General features: G+C 40.7%; 2 protein-coding genes and 1 long non-coding RNA gene across 5 annotated transcripts in view; 1 reads left to right on the forward strand and 2 right to left on the reverse strand.

Moving 5' to 3' along the window:
• Positions 1 to 18,984, reverse strand: part of LOC135347851 (uncharacterized) — a 40,192-nt gene that overhangs the window by 7,075 nt on the left and 14,133 nt on the right. For 2 of the 3 annotated variants that reach the window (XM_064545945.1, XM_064545947.1), the window contains exons 14-15: positions 18,844 to 18,949; positions 18,480 to 18,751 (exon numbers count right to left, since the gene is read on the reverse strand). The exons of the other annotated variant lie outside the window; for it this stretch is intronic. In XM_064545945.1, the coding sequence (XP_064402015.1) occupies positions 18,667 to 18,751; positions 18,844 to 18,949 (191 nt within the window). In that variant the 3' untranslated portion in view covers positions 18,480 to 18,666. Of the gene's footprint in view, positions 1 to 18,479; positions 18,752 to 18,843; positions 18,950 to 18,984 lie in introns of those variants that run through there. 3 annotated transcript variants of the gene reach the window in all.
• Positions 6 to 8,150, reverse strand: LOC135347927 (uncharacterized). Its single transcript, XM_064546063.1, has 8 exons — positions 8,010 to 8,150; positions 7,731 to 7,805; positions 2,989 to 3,174; positions 2,438 to 2,730; positions 2,271 to 2,352; positions 620 to 805; positions 456 to 529; positions 6 to 272 (listed from the first exon to the last, which is right to left on the reverse strand). Exons 1-8 carry the CDS (start codon positions 8,064 to 8,066, stop codon positions 35 to 37), a joined length of 1,191 nt encoding a protein of 396 aa, XP_064402133.1. The 5' UTR covers positions 8,067 to 8,150; the 3' UTR covers positions 6 to 34.
• LOC135348022 (uncharacterized) lies at positions 16,221 to 17,993 on the forward strand. Its single transcript, XR_010398622.1, has 4 exons — positions 16,221 to 16,737; positions 16,788 to 16,897; positions 17,155 to 17,233; positions 17,462 to 17,993. It is a non-coding gene; the product is annotated as an uncharacterized LOC135348022 (long non-coding RNA).

Below are 18,984 nucleotides of genomic sequence, written 5' to 3' on the forward strand. Positions count from 1 at the left end.
TACGTATAGTGATATACACGTTGAGAAAGAAAAGTTAGCATGAAAACGGCTTGTACATAGTACAGTTCATACAATGCCAATAACATACAGGTAGAGTGTGATAGACCTCTACGAGTGAGGCCGCAGTCACAAGCAGTATGGCCAGCCCCTCACAAACGCCACGGAAGATGTCCACAGGCTGGTCATAAAGATGAGGATCCGGCTCTTCAGCAGCAATGATCAGAGCAGCCGAAATTGCCACCATTGTGATGGCCCAGTAGAAGAAATGGACACTGAAAAGTGATCAAGAAGCACTATCACATGTACGTACATGTACATGAGCCTCTGTTTTTGATAAAGGTGAGATACAAGAAAATACTGCTAACAATGCTCTTTCAGTATCTCTTTAGATACGATACCGATTCTTGGTGTCAAGGAAATAATCATGATGCACATGTACATGTATAGCTACTTACATGAGAAAGTTTCTAGCAAAACGCCTCCACTTGCTATGCATCATTAGACGAACTACCAGATGAGTCACTGCTTCCTGAAAATTAACAAAATAATGTAGATCAAATTACAGAAGCTAAAAAAATGTATTATGTTGCATGCATGTACATCGGTTTATCATGCATACCTTATTGCCAGTCCACGCAATCCTTTCAAAGGCTGACTTTCCCAATTTTCGGCGAAGAGAAGAAGTGGAATTTCTGGCAATCCGTCCTTCTTTGTTGCACTCCAAGAGGTCATAGTATGCTGTACACGTTCGCTTGCGACCAGGTATTCTCTCAATCAGTGTGTCCATTACAGCACTCACTGTATCCTGTATTGTATGGATGTGTGATACGTTCATTATTAGCGCTGTCACGTGATCTCCAGCCAATCAGTTCAGTAAAAGTAGTCCAATGACCGTACTTTTATTATCTATGCACTATATATTAATGCACACTTTAAAAAAAAAAAAACACAAGTTTGGCAAAACCGTCTAATACATCAAACTGTACACTGTATACGCGGCTAGTGATCATGTGACAGTACTAATCCTTTAGAATACGCGTAGCCTATATGATTATGTTTTAATGCTGGAGCACTCGGATGGGCTCTCGGTTAATGTATAGTGCACGAAGCGAATTGGCACACAGATGAATACTTAATCTAGGCTAGGTGTGTGTTCTAAACATTGCTTCCTATTATTGTTATATATGCATGCCTGTGGTTGTCTAACATTACTTCTTAACAGACAACATTCTATTATTGTTATGCATGCCTGTGTTGTCCAACATTACTTCTTAAGAGATTCTATTATTGTTATGCATGCCTGTGTTGTCCTGTCCATATACTATAACACTGTATATATAGCGTAACTTTTAGGCAGGTTTCATAATACTTGCCCGGCTTTTATATACCTGTTCTTAAAGGCTCTATTCAAGTCCGAACTCACGGCAAACAAAAAGCGTTCTCGGTGGAATGACAAGGCCAAACACTCAACTATTGGTAGTTTGAAGATAGCCACAACTCTCTCTCTCTCTCTCTCTCTCTCGTATCGACAGAAGGCTCTACACAGCTAGCTACAATACATGACCATAATCTAAAACTAGTAAACTATATGTACAGCTCTAGTTTCGAGGTCTGGCTGCAAGCCATTACAGTGGCGGATCTAGGAATGTTGAGAGGGAGGTTCCAAAACAGTTAATTTGACTAAAAAAAAAATAAAATAAAAGTCAGTGATCACTTTTCCTAAGCAATGAGCATGCGCATTAGAGAGCCCTGCCCACATATCAATTATGAAATCAGCCTAGTACTAAACTGCAGATCACGATCATTCAGGCCGAGTTGCTAGCTTGGTAAGTTGATCTCCAGTGTTTCTTATGTGAAAGGGGGGTTCCATGGAACCCATGGAACCTGTCTGGATCCGCCACTGCATTAGATAACGGTGGCTTCTCAAAAAGTGCAGTATTGCAATCAAAATCTGAACCATTTCCCAGAATGCAGTTACGTCATGCAACTCTTGGAAAATTGATTATCGGTGGTTTTCTCTGCTTTGTTGATGAGTTAGTATGACTACTGTATATAGCGGGTAATTTTCGGGGTGGACAAAATATTCGTGGTTCAACAATATTGAGACATTTCGTGGGTAATATTTTTGTGGTTGGAGCTTGTAAAGGTAAGCAAGGTCGTGGGTAAAATATTCATGGTCAGACTTCCAACCACGAAAACCACGAATATTTTGCCCCACGAAAATTACACGCTATACGGTATAATTATAGCTATAAAACACAATAACTTACATGCAAATACTCACTATCCAGCAAATCGTGGAAGCTCAGTCGAGGTTCATTATCAGCTTGAGACAAGAACAAAGTTCGCACCCTGTATTGAGACAAGCAACTTTAGTTTCACTTTAGGCAACTTCACAAGAATAGATGCAAATAACCTTCTTTCAATGGCAACTCACTTAGCTGGCTTCATCTCTCGACACATGAGTACAGCAAAAGCATTGTAGTCATCAACACTATCGATCGAGTTCTGCATTGTACTTTGTACTCCAAGAGCTTGAACAATGGCTATCTCCAGTGGTACTTTCTCGTCATTATTTTCTGTGTGAGGGTCGGCCCCCCAACGAAGGAGCTCTTTGGCCACATCAGGGAAACCTCGCCTCGCTGCTAGATGGAGGGGTGTGTCGCCATCCTCATCAGTGGCCATAACCTTCGCACCTTTCTGAATCAGCTCAGTCACATACAGGCCAATCTATACGTACATGTGTTATTAAATACAGTATTAAGCTATCTTTCTCTCCCCCTCCCTCTCCCCCTCCCTCCCCCCCTCTCCTTTCCCCCCTCTCCTGATGGCAGAATTAGTACACATCAGTGATGGTAGAAGTGCATGTATCAACTCGAAGCCCTCATGCGTCTATTAGACAGTTACTCAATTAATTTCTGGTGTAATTCGTCTCAGACCACCTTGAGATGAACCCAGTTACAGAAAGTATTGTGCATGCTGACTCACTCTAGCCTCAGGGAATTTTGCAGAGTCTGTCTCCAATATCACATTGAGCAGAGCCTTGTCATTATTCCCAGCACGCTGTATATACCCAGCTATCTCCTTTGTGTTGGTCAGCTTAACTTTGCTCTTTCTCAGACTCTTCCTTTTCGACCAAACGTCTTCAGAGAGAAATGTATATGGATCATCTGCCTGTGAGCAGTCGAAAACCAACAATAACCTTAATATAGTACGTTATAAAATGATGTTGCAAGCTCCACTGTAGCTAATGCCTCACGACATTTTTGCTTTGCTCAAAAATTAGTATAGAAGAGGTTAGTTTGCTTTGTATAATGTATAATTATTACGAAATAAAGTTAAATGAATTTTATTGTTGACAATAACAAATTGAATTCTAATTTAGAACACAGAGTAATACAGTGTTGTGGAAGAGGAGTTTAATGACAGAAGTTTTCCAATGTCAAGGATAGAATCATAGATCTATGATGATAGCATAATAGTTGAGCGGTGTGTGCATTTCCTGTCAAAGGTGCCATGGATCTGCAAAGAGGTCTCAGAGCCTGCTGCATGCTTCTGGCTCTGCACCTAACAGCTCTTTTCTGACTCTTGTAGCAAAAGCTAATTCATAAGTTGAATAGAAACTTTGTGCGAACAGATGATGCTATGGAATATTCTGAAGACTGGAACAGCCTTCACCGTAAGTAACACTGAGAAAGATTGCAAATCCACGAATTAAAATCAATAACGTGGCCAGAAGCCTATAGAAGCTGTTAGTTTTCGCCGTCGCATTGCAACGGTTAAGTAGTTACAACACACATGCACACACACACCAGGGCCGTAGATAGCTTAGGTTTGCAGGGGTGGCAAAATAACAGCTGAAATTTTTTACAACAAAAAAGGTCAACTGTTTTTCATATCCTCTGAGTATGGTAACTTGTAACTTGCTGTGACACCAACTTAGCTATTCATGGAGCAACTAAAACAAGGTAAGAAGATGCTCCTGCTTCCCAGAGGCGTAGTAGAGCTATGATTTTTACCTAAAAAAGGTCATCACTTTTTCTCTGCAGTAAGCATGCCATCAGATAGCCCTGCCCACATTTGCATTGGGCATGTGCAGATCAATCTTTCACAGTAATTCTTGCAGATCTAGAATGCAGGGGGTAACTGCCCCCCCTTGCCCCCCCTCCGCTGTCTACGGCCTAGCCTCGATTCAAGGCCGATTAAAATACGGCCTGGTACCTATTGCAGGGGTGATAGTACACATGCGCTTCAAATTATCCAGAATATGGGTAATCGTACTACGAACGTAAAACCTTAGTAAATTATACTGGAAATTAGAATGTTTACTAAGAATACACAGTAAAAACAGATGTGTTATAATAACATAAAACATCTCAAGTACCTTAAGGTTGGTATTATTGGCGGGTACTAATTTTAGCGGTTTGCTGAGATACTGCATTTGGCGGGTACTAATTTTAGCGATTTGAAATGACTAGACTGGCGACGCGACGATATTACTCTCTAATTGTACGTAATGCTGACGTGTTTGTATTATTAGCGAGTGGTTGATTTAGCGAAAAAATTTCAATTCGCTAAATTCGCTAAAATAACAACCCGTTAATAATACCGACCTTAAGGTAAATAAATTTTATTAAAATTTAATGTAGAAATGACATAAAATATCTGTCATTTTAACACTAAAATACGATGATGCATCTCGTATAACATAATTATGTGTTTTTGCTGTGTATGTTCTGTAATACTCCATCTCTATGACTGAGTTTTGTGAAGCTGTGGCTTATGCCGTCTATTGCGTTGGGGTCTAGAAGGCTTAAACACTAGTTTTAAGACAGAAGAGGCTCTCATCTACGTCTAGGATGGTTCTATAGCCGGGTTGTCTTCGCGAGTAGCAGTTTGAGGCACCATATACTTCCCATAGCCTGTACAGACCCAAGGTAAGACATCCTGACCATACAACCGTCATAGAGGTAGATGAGAGCCTCTTTTGCCTTCAGACTAGTGTGAAAGCCTTCTGGAACAACATAATAGAGAGCTAAGCTGATGTACAAAGATAGAAAATAGATGAGAACAAGAAAAAAGGGATTCCCCAGATTCTGGTGAATAAACTAACGCATGCGCACCAACACCATGCAATAGGTACCAGGCCGTATTTTAATCGGCCTGGAATCGAGGCTATCTACGGCCCTGCACACAGTCAGCTTTACCGTATTCCTCGTACGACTACGCCTCAATGCATAATTAGCATGCATATGTACCTTGTTTATCGGAACACTTGCTATGGTCCAAAAATAGCTTTTAATGAACACATGCTGAGAACTTGCAAGAAACAAGACTCTATAGCCACTTCGTATACAGAAAAATTTAAGAGCTTAAAAGGTTTTGTCCGTTATTCGGAGGTGTCCTTTATTGGGAGGTTATACCATATAAAGTTACGTTACCCCAAATGTGTTTAATAAGAGACTTCAAATATATACATAATTCAGTAATATAGTTGTACCATGGATATCAAGGGTGTATATAGAGACTTCAAATATACACTTAATTCAGTATACATGTACCATGGATATCAAGGGTGTATTAGATTTGTACTACCGAGGGCAGTTCTATGTATTCCCCGAGGAAATACATACAACTGCACGAGGTAGTACAATAACAATACACACCGCAGATATCCATGGTGCTACAAACCACATTTGCAACTTCACACCCCAGTTCCAATGGGGTCCGGTAGTTTTAGTGAATCTGATTGGATACTGAAGAATTGATCTTCACAATGTGATCCAATGTGTCACAGTAGTGTCCTATAAAAGAGAGAGCCCTTTAAGGTTATGGTCAACCGTTTGCTCATTAATTATTCATAAGCTAGATCTAGTGATCTTTTCCAGCTAGAATGAGCTGGAAGCCCCGCTGAAACGCAGTAGTCATTTCATGGCTCGAATAGACACTTTTAATAGATAGCTTAGGTGCAGTCTACTGTAGCTGAACTATATGCAGGGCCACACGAAGAGATATAAAAAAGGCTACTGAAAGCTCACAAGAGGCTGTTTTCCTTGGCTCTGTCAGCCATTTTAAGTACATATTTTTGTTTTGTGAGAGTTTCCTGGCCTGGAACGAAAAAACGCTTCGTGTAGCCCTCCAGAATGGTAAAAAGTATCCTATAAGAGCAAGAACACGGAGCTAGAAGTATTTTTGGAAGCATAAAATGACCACTGGTTTGTGTTGTTTCTAGTAACTTGATGATCGGTATGTGCTTCAAACTTCTCTCATGGCATTTATAGTTTCACAAAAATCATTATAAGAAAATCATGAATATTCATGAGCAAACTGTTTACCGTAACCTTAAGGGTGGATGGTGGCCTTTAGGCTGACCACAAGTCAATGTACTCTATATTCCTTAGTGTCAGAGCACATCATGGTACAAGTAGCCATAGTCTTTGAGAACAAATTAACCACCACAAATTAACATCTTTTATACCGTATATATAATTATATAGCAGGTAATTTTCGTTGTTGCTTCGTACAGCTCAGGACAGTGACGTTGAATTTATAGTGGAACCTCCCTTAACGACTACCTCTTAACAGCAACCAGGAATTGACTCAGAGCATATCATTTTTATGTGGTTGACAATCGAAACCTCTAGATACCACCTCTCTATATAACGGCCAAAAGGCTGTTCCCCAACAGTGTCCGTTTTATGGAGGTTCCACTGTATTGCAGTAGTTAATTTTTGTATAATGCTCTCAATACAAAATATACGAAAATAACCCGCTACACGGTAAGTTAATTGGACTGTCGTCACATGATAGACGTGGCCCGTCCTAGCTCCTAAAAGAAGGGAGGGACGGGTTTCAAGCCTCAAGCCTATGTCTGGATTAATTTGTACTCACTGCAGTGGCGTTTCTAGGAATATTGGTAGGAGCACGACATTTTGGATTCGCCCACGCACAGGAAGCCACGCCCACGTTTTACTGCACATTACAGGGAACAATACTGATTTTACAAAAAACAATCACGAAGATATCAATTCTACCAGTACCATGCCAATATCTACAGGTATTTTCACAGTGTATCACTATGTGTAGAAGACATAGTCTTGTCAGTCGATTGTTCTGTGTGATCGTACTGCTGTCTCTATTCTCTTTAGACCGTACACTAGCTGAAAGACTTCTCTGCTGAGCAGCTATACTATAGCAGAGGAGCAGAGGACCTGATCACACTCTACCTGAATAATTATACAATTGTTTTGATGCAAATGTTCTGGTGGTAGTATAATTATCATTGTGCTCTCACTATAGCCTATAGTGAGAGCACACTATCACCAGAACATCTGCTGAATAATTATACAATGGTTTTGATGCAGATTTTCAGACTATATATAGGCTATAGTGAGAGCACAATGATATACTATCACCAGAACATCTGCATCAAAACCATTGCATAAGGTGCAGTGCAGGCTCAGGCTCAGGCTCATGCAGCTCCCAGCTATGCATATTGCTTTGCAGCACCAATCAGATTGCTCCATGCAGCCTCTCCCCTTCTTGCTCTATATATATGGGTTCTATATATACTCTTTGCAATTAATTAACGACTTATTTTCAGGGCTTCAGACTTTTACAGTTTCTTTCCTGCATCTAATTATACACATCATTTTCTTTAATTGACTATACACTAATTTTTGCTAGCAATGAATTGCTATCCTAAAACAACAGAGCTAATCTTTACCCACATAGTCGGTTGATTCTTCAGCATCAGAAAATTGGTTCATGCCCGTCTCTTTGATGTCAAGCCGGCCTTGATTATCCTACAATTATACGGAAAAGAGGATTATTGTAACCAGTTGTATAGCATTGGGTGCACAGATACAATTACTACCGCATGTGTCAGCTTTCTAGTATACATATACAAACCTCAGTTATATCTTGGTGCATGCATGAGTATAATAGCGTTCTGAGCTTGCAAACTCACACACTCATAATTATCAATGTATACTGAATCTTCAACTCACATCTCCAGCATGTTGACTATTCAGAGGGACAAATACTTCAATACTCTCTGCAGCCATTACCTTGACTTGTCCATAGCCCCTTGCCAGGAAATAGGGTGTGTATTTAGATCTTGCGCATGCTTTGTAGGACTGGGAGGAGCCTGGTCATGGTCGTGTTTTATGATATTATGGAATTTAATAGCATATTAAATGGGGTTAACAACAAGGAGCAGGCCGCAATGACGTCACTCATCTCAATGCATGTGCACTAAAGTTGAAGCCTCGTGGCAGTCTCAGAACTATTAGCAGTCACTTTGTGAGCATATCAGATGTCCATCATTCATTCATTCATTCATCTTCTGTCTACCAATTCTCTCTACCGATTAGTGCCCGGTCATCGGCCATGGACCCCCCCCCCCTCAGTTGGCAGGTACAGAACACCTAAGCCTTTAGCCAAAAGTTACTTCGACACCACCGCAGCTGGCACGTCGATAATAACCCCTCTCCATTCTAATACGAATGTGAAAAATCAGGGGCACAATTGACTGCCAAGGTGGTGTAGGATCAATACATATAGTCGCTAACCATGCCTTATACGTACCTCATGCTCAGTGTAGCTATAGACAATAAATTAATAAATTATATCATGTCGCTGCATGGAGAGTATGGCAAACTCAACAAGTAGCAACAGAGTATGGCAAAATCAACATAGCAACAGAGTAAGCCTATGTACGTGCATATAGATGCTTTATTCGTATACCTGTATAGACAATACCTATAATGATCATGTCGCTGCATGGACTCAAACAGATAAGAGTATGAGTATGGCAAACTCAACAAATAGCAACAGAGTATGGCAAACTCAACAATGGCAGGGTATAGCAAACCACTGCCAAGGTGGTGTAGGATCAAATGCTTTATACGTAGTTAAGTACCTAGCTATATACAGTACATGTCATGTCGCTCCACGGACAGCGGCCAACTCAACAAGGTACGGCAAACACAGCAAATGGCAGGGTGATGGCAGACCCAACAAATGCCAGGTACCGGCAGGGTGATGGCATACCCACAAATGCCAGGGTGATGGCATACCCAACAAATGCCAGGGTAATGGCAGACCCAGGGTGATGGCATACCCAACAAATGGCAGGGTGATGGCAGACCCAACAAATGCCAGGGTGATGGCATACCCAACAAATGGCATACTAACAAACTGCCGAGTGTGTATGTTAATAAATGCCGACTGTAGCAAACGCAACAACTGGCAGGGCGTGGCAAACCCAGCAAATGAAAGCACCGCAGGAGACACAAAGCTATTATACCAGGCAGACTAGATCAGTAATTTCTCATCAGCCCCCTCATCACTTTTAGCCTTCCCCCCAAAAGTTTATTATTCATTATTTGTTAGGTGTGGCCTAAATTAATGAGCCACACCCACTGTATATTAGGCAGTGGTTTACAATTAATGAGTTACACCCAGCCCACACGGCAAATTAGAAACCGATTACTGATGATGTAATGGTTGTGTACCGAAATATTGCATTGTCAGCATAATGAAGAGTGATTAGTGACCCCTCATGGCCTCATCAATTTTTAAAAAACCATGTGGTGGTGGGAGGCTGCTGGTCTGCTTTGCCTGGTCTGGTGAACATTTTTGCTGCATGCAAACTCAGAGTGGGTAATGATCGACCAAGATTGTTGTTAAAAAGTTCAAGTCTAAAATTAATCGTCTCTGTCAGAAAATTAATGACTGCCATCAGCAGAGCCTTGCAGCTCTCTTCTCACTCTTGCAGCTACCAATAGCTAGCGTTCTAGTTCAGAGCTAACTACTTCGCAGAGTAGCAACACTCGGTAAACAAGTTTGGATACATGCTCTGGCATTCCAAGTAAGCAAAACTAGGCATAACTCGAGAATGAAGCACTGATTATTTTGCAAATCCAAGAAAACATGACTAGAAGCCTATAGAGAAACTCTTACTTGCACTTCATTGATCCTTGAACAGCTGTAGCAGTCTACACTGACACACACACACAAACATACTACCGTATACCTCGCTTGCGCATGTGCACTGAGGCACAATAATGGCGAGTATGGCAAAACCCAACAAATGGCATACTAATAAACCAGAGTATAGCAAATGCAAACTCAACGAATGGCAACACACTCAACAAATATAGCCGAGTAGGGTGTGGCAAACCCTGGTATTGCAAGTTAACCTCAAGTAGCGGGGTATGGCATATATACCCCCCTGGGCCCATCCCCCAAAATAAATGTCGGGGCAGGTCAATCAAACACAATAATAATACACCTCAGCAAGCAAAGAGCCACAGTACACTTTATGAACTGCTCCTGCACGCACCACAGGTATCTCGCAAAGTTCGCAGGTATGGAAAACTCTGAGTATGGCAAACGCAGCAAAACTCAGTAGGGTATAGCTATGGCAAACTCAACAAATGGTACCAACAACAGGAGGGGTATGGCAAACTCAACAACATTTAGGAACAAGTGCAGGGCAAACTCAGAAAATGGCACCGACAAAAGGCGGGTTATGGTAACTGGCAGCAAACTCAATAAAATGGCAGGGTAGGCGGTATTGGCAAACCTACATGTCTTGATAGTAATGGCCTTAAACGATGGTCGCCACCCATCACAGCCATGGGAGATATAAGTGCACCTCCCTACAGCAAGCAAGCAAAGAGCACTTTAAAATTATACACGGCTCACCGCAGGTACCGGATCAATGCCCCGCCTGCTAAACACCCTGACAATCAGGAGTTCTCAACTACGGATACTCAGCTTCCTACCCAACAAAGAAGAAAGTAGTCTCGATCTAACACCATCATTATAGTCAAACGCTCCATGGTGGAATCGATTGCCATCATGAAGGGGGGGGGGCTGAGGGCTGAGCAAGCCACTATAATATACATTGCTAGTGGCACTATTATAGGGTATAAACACATTGGAACTAGGCATACATGCACAGCCGTTATTCTCAGCCATGCAAGCCATGCCCCTTATGCTTACTAATGTACACGGCTATATACAATTGCCAAGCTCAGCAAAAAGTAAAATTCCATCATGGACCACGTATGACCACAACCTTCGGGAGGACGCAGCAGCAATATAGGACAGCGTGATTGGTAAAAAAAAAAAAAAAAAATGGAGGCTGGAATATTATATGTCGGGCTGGTGTCACATTTGCAACTCCTCAGACCCATTCCCAAGCATGCAGCCGCTCCAAAATAGCCCAGTATAAGGGGCACTAGCGTCGCTCGGTGTTGTCGACTCCACCCCCCAAAGCAGCTACGGCTGGTGGGACTGGAAACCTACAGCTCCGATTTCTGTATGTATATATAGGTGCAAACCAAAATAAATTAAACCATGCTGCCCACAAGTGCATGTATAACCCCAAAGAGAGCGATATACTCTCTTGCACAAAAACAATGAAACAGCTAGCTTGTGCACGTTTAGTATACTTACTCCACTTCCCAGGTATTTGTTTACATTTTCTAGTTCATCCCCATGTTATCACTACATTCACCACAATCATTTTTAATTTACCCGTATTTCCTAACTTTAATGGTAACCTATATCTATCTGCAACATGCCTGGCAGCAAGGGGCCAGCCTACAAAAGACATTACCATGCATGCATGATCTGCAGGCCAAAAACTAAAGGGTACCATTTACACTCAACAGCTGGAAGCGCGGTAATGCATGCACACCATTAAAAGCCGAAACCTGGGAGGCAGAACCGAGCCACCACCCAGATAATACCCAATGTAGTTAGTATGTCGTAAACAGATTGGAATATAGTCAAAGGCTCCTTACAAATTACATGAAATTTCCGCCCAAAGACTACACCTGCAGCAGCATGCATGGTGATAAAACCTCAGGGACAGGTCCCATATATTAACATTGCAAAAAAGGCAAATGGCATGGCGGCTTATTATTGATCTATTATAACGCCAGCGTCAATATGTTGCAGTATAATTATCGTATCAGTATTATATGATTGCTATATATAGGTGCGCATGCAATGGAATAGTAAAGTGCTCATCTCCCGCAGACGCGTTATACAGTGGATATAATGAAACAACCGCGGAACAGGCAACGGCCCCCCCCCCCCTCTTGGAGCTTAGCAAATTCTCAGGGATGGGCGGATGGCCAATTAAATTGGAATTCACTATAATATTGTAGAGCACTAAACTAAATAAAGGCGGGGAGGACAAGGGGTTGCTGTCCCTCATTGGATATACCTCAGCATGTTTGTGACTGATTGATGCATCTACCACATTCCATCACTTAGACGGCTTTCGCCGCCTGAATGTCGCTGCACGTTCTGACATTCAATGGTGGTCAACATTTGCTTCACAGTGGAATACATGCCACTTCCTGCTCGTTCGCTGCATCAAGGACAACCCTATAGTTTCACTGTTATACATGGGGCTGCGGTGCCTATGAAGCAGGACAATGGTTCCAACTCCAATGGCCTAACCCAAGGGAGGATTGCCATATAGTTATATATCGATAAAAGAAATGATCATAGCAGCAGGCAAACGCTGGGTTAGACATTCGGTTCGTTTCCAATCAGATAACTCAGCCGTGGTATAGCCTCAGGTGCTAGCAGACCTGAGGAGAGATGTCTGGTCTCTATTACAGCCAAATTTAACTTTACAGTGTTGGCATCCCATATTAGAGGAATACATAACTAATTAGCCGACGCTCTCTCTCGCAACAATCACTTCTGCATATGCTATGTTATATTAGCTTACATGGCGTTTTAGTCAGTTCAACGACGGTAGACTACTCAGAAAATCTCGCTTTGTCCACGCATATCCACAATTGGCCTGAATCCTCTTTACTATACTGGCCACTCCTTTAGAATCAGAGCAATAGTGCTAACAGCAAGCGTTATTTGCATGGTCAAGCTCTGCATGCACATGCACTCCTTGGCTACGTTTTTCCCAGCATCATAATTATAGAAAGAGCCGAGAAGTAATCGTTCTTCTCTAACTTTGGTTGTCGTGTCTTGTGTCTTGTGTCTGAATTATGGAGCTAATTCCGTCATGCCCTTAGTACATTATCTATATAATGATGATTATACCGGTATACATGAAATCAAGATAGGCTTCCTATACACTAACTAAAGAAAGATCTGTAATATCATGGAGATAATATAACATACGTCAGACTGAGTAAATAAAAGGTACATAAATGACAATAAAGGGTTGTTTGGGCTCAGCTTGGGAGTATTTGTGAGTCGAAGGGACTCATTCCTCACCCAAACAAAAGATAGACGTAAAGATATGTGGTAAAATACCATTTTAAAGAAAACAAGATCTGGCTAAAATATAACCCCCGAAAGGCTGAGGGGTTAATCCCCTAGGCGGGGATGCCCATTCAGATGAACAATGCTCTTGAACCCCAACCAATATCATTATGCTATTGGTTTGCATATAATATTATTAGCAAGTAATTCTGCATAACGATATACTCGTAGAATTATACCCGATACTGCGACACAAGTTGTTAAATGGAATTTAATAGCATATTAAATGGGGTTAACAACAAGGAGCAGGCCGCAATGACGTCACTCATCTCAACGCATGTGCACTAAAGTTGAAGCCTCGTGGCAGTCTCAGAACTATTAGCAGTCACTTTGTGAGCATATCAGATGTCCATCATTCATTCCCCTCCTCATTCCCACCCCTTGTACTTATAATTATGCTTAGTTCTTTTAGTTCATTCCCCTCCTCATTCCCACCCCTTGTACTTATAATTATGCTTAGTTCTTTTAGTTCTTTTTGTATCTCCAGTGTCGGTCAGTTTGCACCCTGTCTGGCACTGTGACAAGAGCATATCATGTGCATGGGCACCAGATTGAGTAATAGGTTACTGTGGTAAAATACCATTTTAAAGAAAACAAGATCTGGCTAAAATATAACCCCCGAAAGGCTGAGGGGTTAATCCCCTAGGCGGGGATGCCCATTCAGATGAACAATGCTCTTGAACCCCAACCAATATCATTATGCTATTGGTTTGCATATAATATTATTAGCAAGTAATTCTGCATAACGATATACTCGTAGAATTATACCCGATACTGCGACACAAGTTGTTAATCTGCAGCTTGTATCCTAGCCTCGATTCCAGGCCGCTTGAACAAGGCGCCTTGTTCAAGCGGCCTGGAATCGAGGCTACTTGTATCCATGCTTTATTATTTGTTGCCCAGTGAGTGGGCAGATCAAAGCAATCCAGTGCTCAGTATATGGCATGTTGCATCACTGCCATGGCTACCATATATTGCACTGCATTATATGGCCAGGAGTACATGAATAGGAGTAAGCAACTACTATGTACACCATATAAATTCGTTATTATCTCACTACGTCACAAACACATGTAGTATTTTTTTTTTTTTTTTTTTTTTCAAAAGATGCATAATACACACATTCTGTATAGGGCAGGTTAGTTCAATGTCAATGTACAGTGCATTAATTATGCTAGTTAGTTCAATGTTCAAGGATCAGTGGCCTAGCTGTTATCAGTGACTCACTGATCACTAAATCGATTGGGAGGGAAGTTGCTTTTGAGGCCTTGCCTGCAGTTGAACCATAAGTGTGCAGGATTGGTTATTTATGCATGTTATACTGACATTAGCATGACATTATATGTGTAATTGCATAACATCCCCACATTATACATGTAACATATAATGTTGATATAAAAATGTATAATGTGCATAATGTCACATTCATACAAGTGATGTAATAATTATGACATTATGCATTTTATACTTGATGTATAATTGTTATGCATAATGTGCATAATGTCATATTTTAGTAAGTGGTGTATATTATGCATAATATGCATAACGTCAAATTTTATATTTGATGTATAATTGAGCTGCATATTGTGCATAATGTCAAATAATTATTTTAATTGTGTATAATATGCATAATATGCATAATGTCAAATTTGTGAGATCCAAGTTGGGATGTGTAGGTGTTACGGATATAGAGTTTGGCTACAGGTACACTTAATTGTGTATGTATATTACGCATAATTATAATGTGCATAATTTCGGGATTATGGGCGGTTATAAGGGTACACTGCATGTAAAAAATGGTGTGTGGTTTGCGTGACTATTGTGGAAATTATCAGGAAAACCGCAAGAAAAAACGCACGTTTGCCACAATAGCCACGCACTCTGCGTCAAAACCACACATCATTTTTTACAGTGCGCACTATATAGCTATATAAGAGGTTAGGTAACGGTATGGGTATAAGGGTTAGTTAGCATAAGGGGTAAAGGGTTAGGGATAGGGTTATAGGGCGTAAGGTTAGGGGGTTATAGGGTAACAGGCTAGGGGGTCAGGGTCAGGGTAAAGGGCCAGGGTAAGAGATTAGAGTTAGGGTAAATGGGTTAGAGTTAGGGTAAAGGTAAAGGGGTTAGATCGAGTTAAGGTAAAGGGGTTAGAGTTAGGGTAAAGGGTTAGAGTTAGGGTAAAGGGTTTGAGTTAGGGTAAAGGGGCTAGAGTTAGGGTATAAAGGGTTAGAGTTAGGGTAAAGGGTTAGAGTTAGGGTAAAGGGGTTAGAGTTAGGGTAAAGGGGTTAGGGTTAGGGTAAAGGGTTAGAGTTAGGGTAAAGGGGTTAGTGTTAGGGGTTAGGTGGGTAAGGTTAGGGTAAAGGGTTAGGGTAAAGGGGTTAGAGTTAGGGTAAGGGATTAATATAGGTGTTATGCACATTATATACACTGGCACAGTTGTGCGTAAGTGTGACATTATACACGTTGACTTTATACTGTATAATGTCTAACATGTGTATAACACTGTGTATAACATGTGTATACGTGGTATAATTATGCATGCGTTATGCAAATTATACTGGTATTTTGGGTCCCAGTTGTGCGTAAGTGTGACATTATACACGTTGACTTTATACTGTATAATGTCTAACATGTGTATAACACTGTGTATAACATGTGTATAACGTGGTATACCGTATAGCGCGAAATTTTCGAGGGGCTTAATTTTCGTGGATTTCGTGGGTAGCAATCCTACACGAAAATTAAGTCCACGAAAATCGTTCTTTACCTGCTATAACGTGCAAGATTTAAAGGCGTGGCTTCCGGTAAGCAGTCATTCCGCGAACATTGTGCAACGAAAATACTTTTAGAGGCCAATCCACGAAATATAAGTGCCTCGAAAATTTCGCGCTATACGGTAATTATGCATGTTATGCACATTATACTGGTATTGAAAGAATACTGACTATCAAAACAATGACATCATAACTGAAATAGTAAGACAATGCACGAAACTGATTCACATTATACTTATTATACACTGCAAAAAGAGATGTGCCATTACAGCACGCGTGTAGCGTGTTACACATGTGCCAAACTGCTTAAAGTGTGTTATTTACCCTCTAGAAAGGTTTATCACAGCTAAAAGTATGTCGTTTTGACCCACTGAATGAAAACGACCCATTACACATGTGTCGTTTCTTATGTACATTACATATAAACATGATTGTTACAAGTGATAACACAATCACTTGTAAAAATCATACTTCATATTCCCCCTGGCCCTGGCAACAAATGTGACATAGCAACGAGTGAGACTGTTTAAATGGTAGCTAGCTAGTTAGTTCAACCAAGTATAGTACAGTACAGTCGAGACAACTGTTTACTTCAAAGAATTGAACTGCTGGAACCACCCTCAACTCTGAAACTATACCCGTGGTAAGTTTATATTCTCTATTAAAAAGACTATTAATATGTAATTATTGCAGAATTGATAGACTCTATACTTGTTTTTTTGGCTGATGAGTCAGTAATTCTTCTTTCTCAACAATGGCAGACTCCTTCGATTGGGATAGTGTACGAAACAGAGGGCTCAAAGGTATGTTTCTTATCAATTTAATTTGTTATAATAGCTATTATATTAATACATACAAGTTTTACCACTACAACACATACATATACACACATTGGATTTGTATGCTACATGTAGGCCCTCTTAACACTATCCTCTAACTGCTCTAACATTTATTTGTGCGGTCTGATTCTTTTTTCTAGCTGTTGTCAAGGCATTTACACAAATTTGAGTGTACTATTATTGTCATCAGCATATTATTATTCTGAGTTATTATTCTGCAGGTAGGCCATCCTAACCACCCTCCAAGTGAGCTAGCTGTCTGAATCTTAATACTGGTTCCTGTCAGGGCACAAATTTGAGGTACATTTCCTATCAATTTAATTTATTATAGCACATACAAGTTTTACCACCACAACACATACACACATTGGATTTGTATGCTATTATTCTACATGTAGGCCCTCTTAACTATCCTTAAACTTCTCTAACATTTATTTTTACGGTCTGATTCTTTTTTCTAGCCGTTGTCAAGGCATTTACACAAATTTAAGTACATCAGCATAATTATTCTGAGTTATTATTCTGCAGGTAGGTCATCCACCCTCCAAGTGAGCTAGCTGTCTGAATCTTAATACTGGTCCCTGTCAGGGCACAAATTTGAGGTACGTTTCCTATCAATTATTATATTGCTCCAGTGCAGTATATGGCATGTTGCACTCTGGCTGGGCAATAACTAATACATATATACCGGTATACCAAACAGCAGAGCTGCAGATAAAACACCACAAAGACACTAATAATTAAGGGTCGCTGTTATTAATGAATCTGCAGTTTGAGAATCACTTTACCACTATACTGAGGGAGGGAGGTTGCCTATTTGCCGCCGTGCGATGAAGCTCAGTTAGTCAACGCAAGGCCTCTGTATATACATGTATCTGAAGTAATGAAGGAGCATCTTGTTATATAAACCCAAATTCAGAATTCCGACATGCACAATACATGCACTAACAGTATACTTCAGATACATGTACAGACGTACAATTATAACATAATTATAGATCTATATAGGTCTACTGTATATATAGAGAGAACAATAATTATCCCGACCATGCACTAGATCCGCTGCTGATAAATTTTCATTGCTCCTATAATTATAGGCCTACCTCCACTAAAGCTGAGTGACCATGCATGCATGCTGTGTGTGTGGGAGGGGACAGTGGTCTCCCTATATATGAGTAACAGAACGGTTCATTTTGAATCAGAACATAATTTTTATTTGCTTGCTGTGTGAATATAGGAGACTTTCGACCTAATAATTGTTTGGGGATGGACAGTGCTGAGTTGCACCCAGAGGAGGTCCGACAGGCGTGGTGCAGCTCAAGTAATTATAGCCTTTGATTACTCTCAGCAAAAACGATGTGGGCGGATAATTATTGGCTTGAGCTGCACCGCGCCTGTCGTACCTCCTCTGAGTTGCACCTACATTGTATATCCAGCCATAGTCACGTGATACCAGCCAGTTCTCATTAATAGCGTGGGGGGGAGGTTCTGTCAGCCAATCAAGCCCCCTGCGCGCAGTCTGCATGCCTCCTTGGTAAATATCGTATACATCTAAAATGTATATTATAGCTCAATGTATATTGCATGGCTTTGACATAAAATTAAAATAAATACATGTCATCTATTAACTATAACATCTGTTTAAAAATAAACTCTACAGTATAAGATCTATAAGACTACATAATTATAGCTAAACCATCGAAGTATACACATTGAATCATGCAATATCTACGTCATTTGCTCTTGCACTCCAGCTGATTTCTTAGAATCATGTCTAGCTTTTCATTGGTCGTCAAGCTCTGCTCTGAAAATGCGCCCCTGCACAACAAATATTTAGCAAACAGGCAATTAAACTACATGCATGAATAATTTATTACGGAATAACGGAATTGTTGACAAAACATACTCACCTCAAGTCGTCTAAAACACTGCTATGCTGGTTGACAATTTTCCGAGTTTTGAGTGTGATTCTGTGTATGTTGGTAATGGAGGTATTTTCCAATTTCTCAATATGCTCTGCATGGGGAACATTGAAATCATACTCTATATAC

This window comes from Halichondria panicea, chromosome 14 (genome assembly GCF_963675165.1).
Source record: "Halichondria panicea chromosome 14, odHalPani1.1, whole genome shotgun sequence".
NCBI lineage: Eukaryota > Metazoa > Porifera > Demospongiae > Suberitida > Halichondriidae > Halichondria > Halichondria panicea.

Excerpts from the sequence above, each read along its gene's own strand:
- LOC135347927 (XM_064546063.1), bottom strand. The coding sequence starts at position 8,066 with ATGGCTGCAGAGAGTATTGAAGTATTTGTCCCTCTGAATAGTCAACAT. Across the intron at positions 7,806-8,009 it reads ATAGTCAACATGCTGGAGAT|GATAATCAAGGCCGGCTTGA; the intron begins GTGAGTTGAAGA and ends GTATAATTGTAG. Across the intron at positions 530-619 it reads TTGCGTGGACTGGCAATAAG|GAAGCAGTGACTCATCTGGT; the intron begins GTATGCATGATA and ends GTTAATTTTCAG.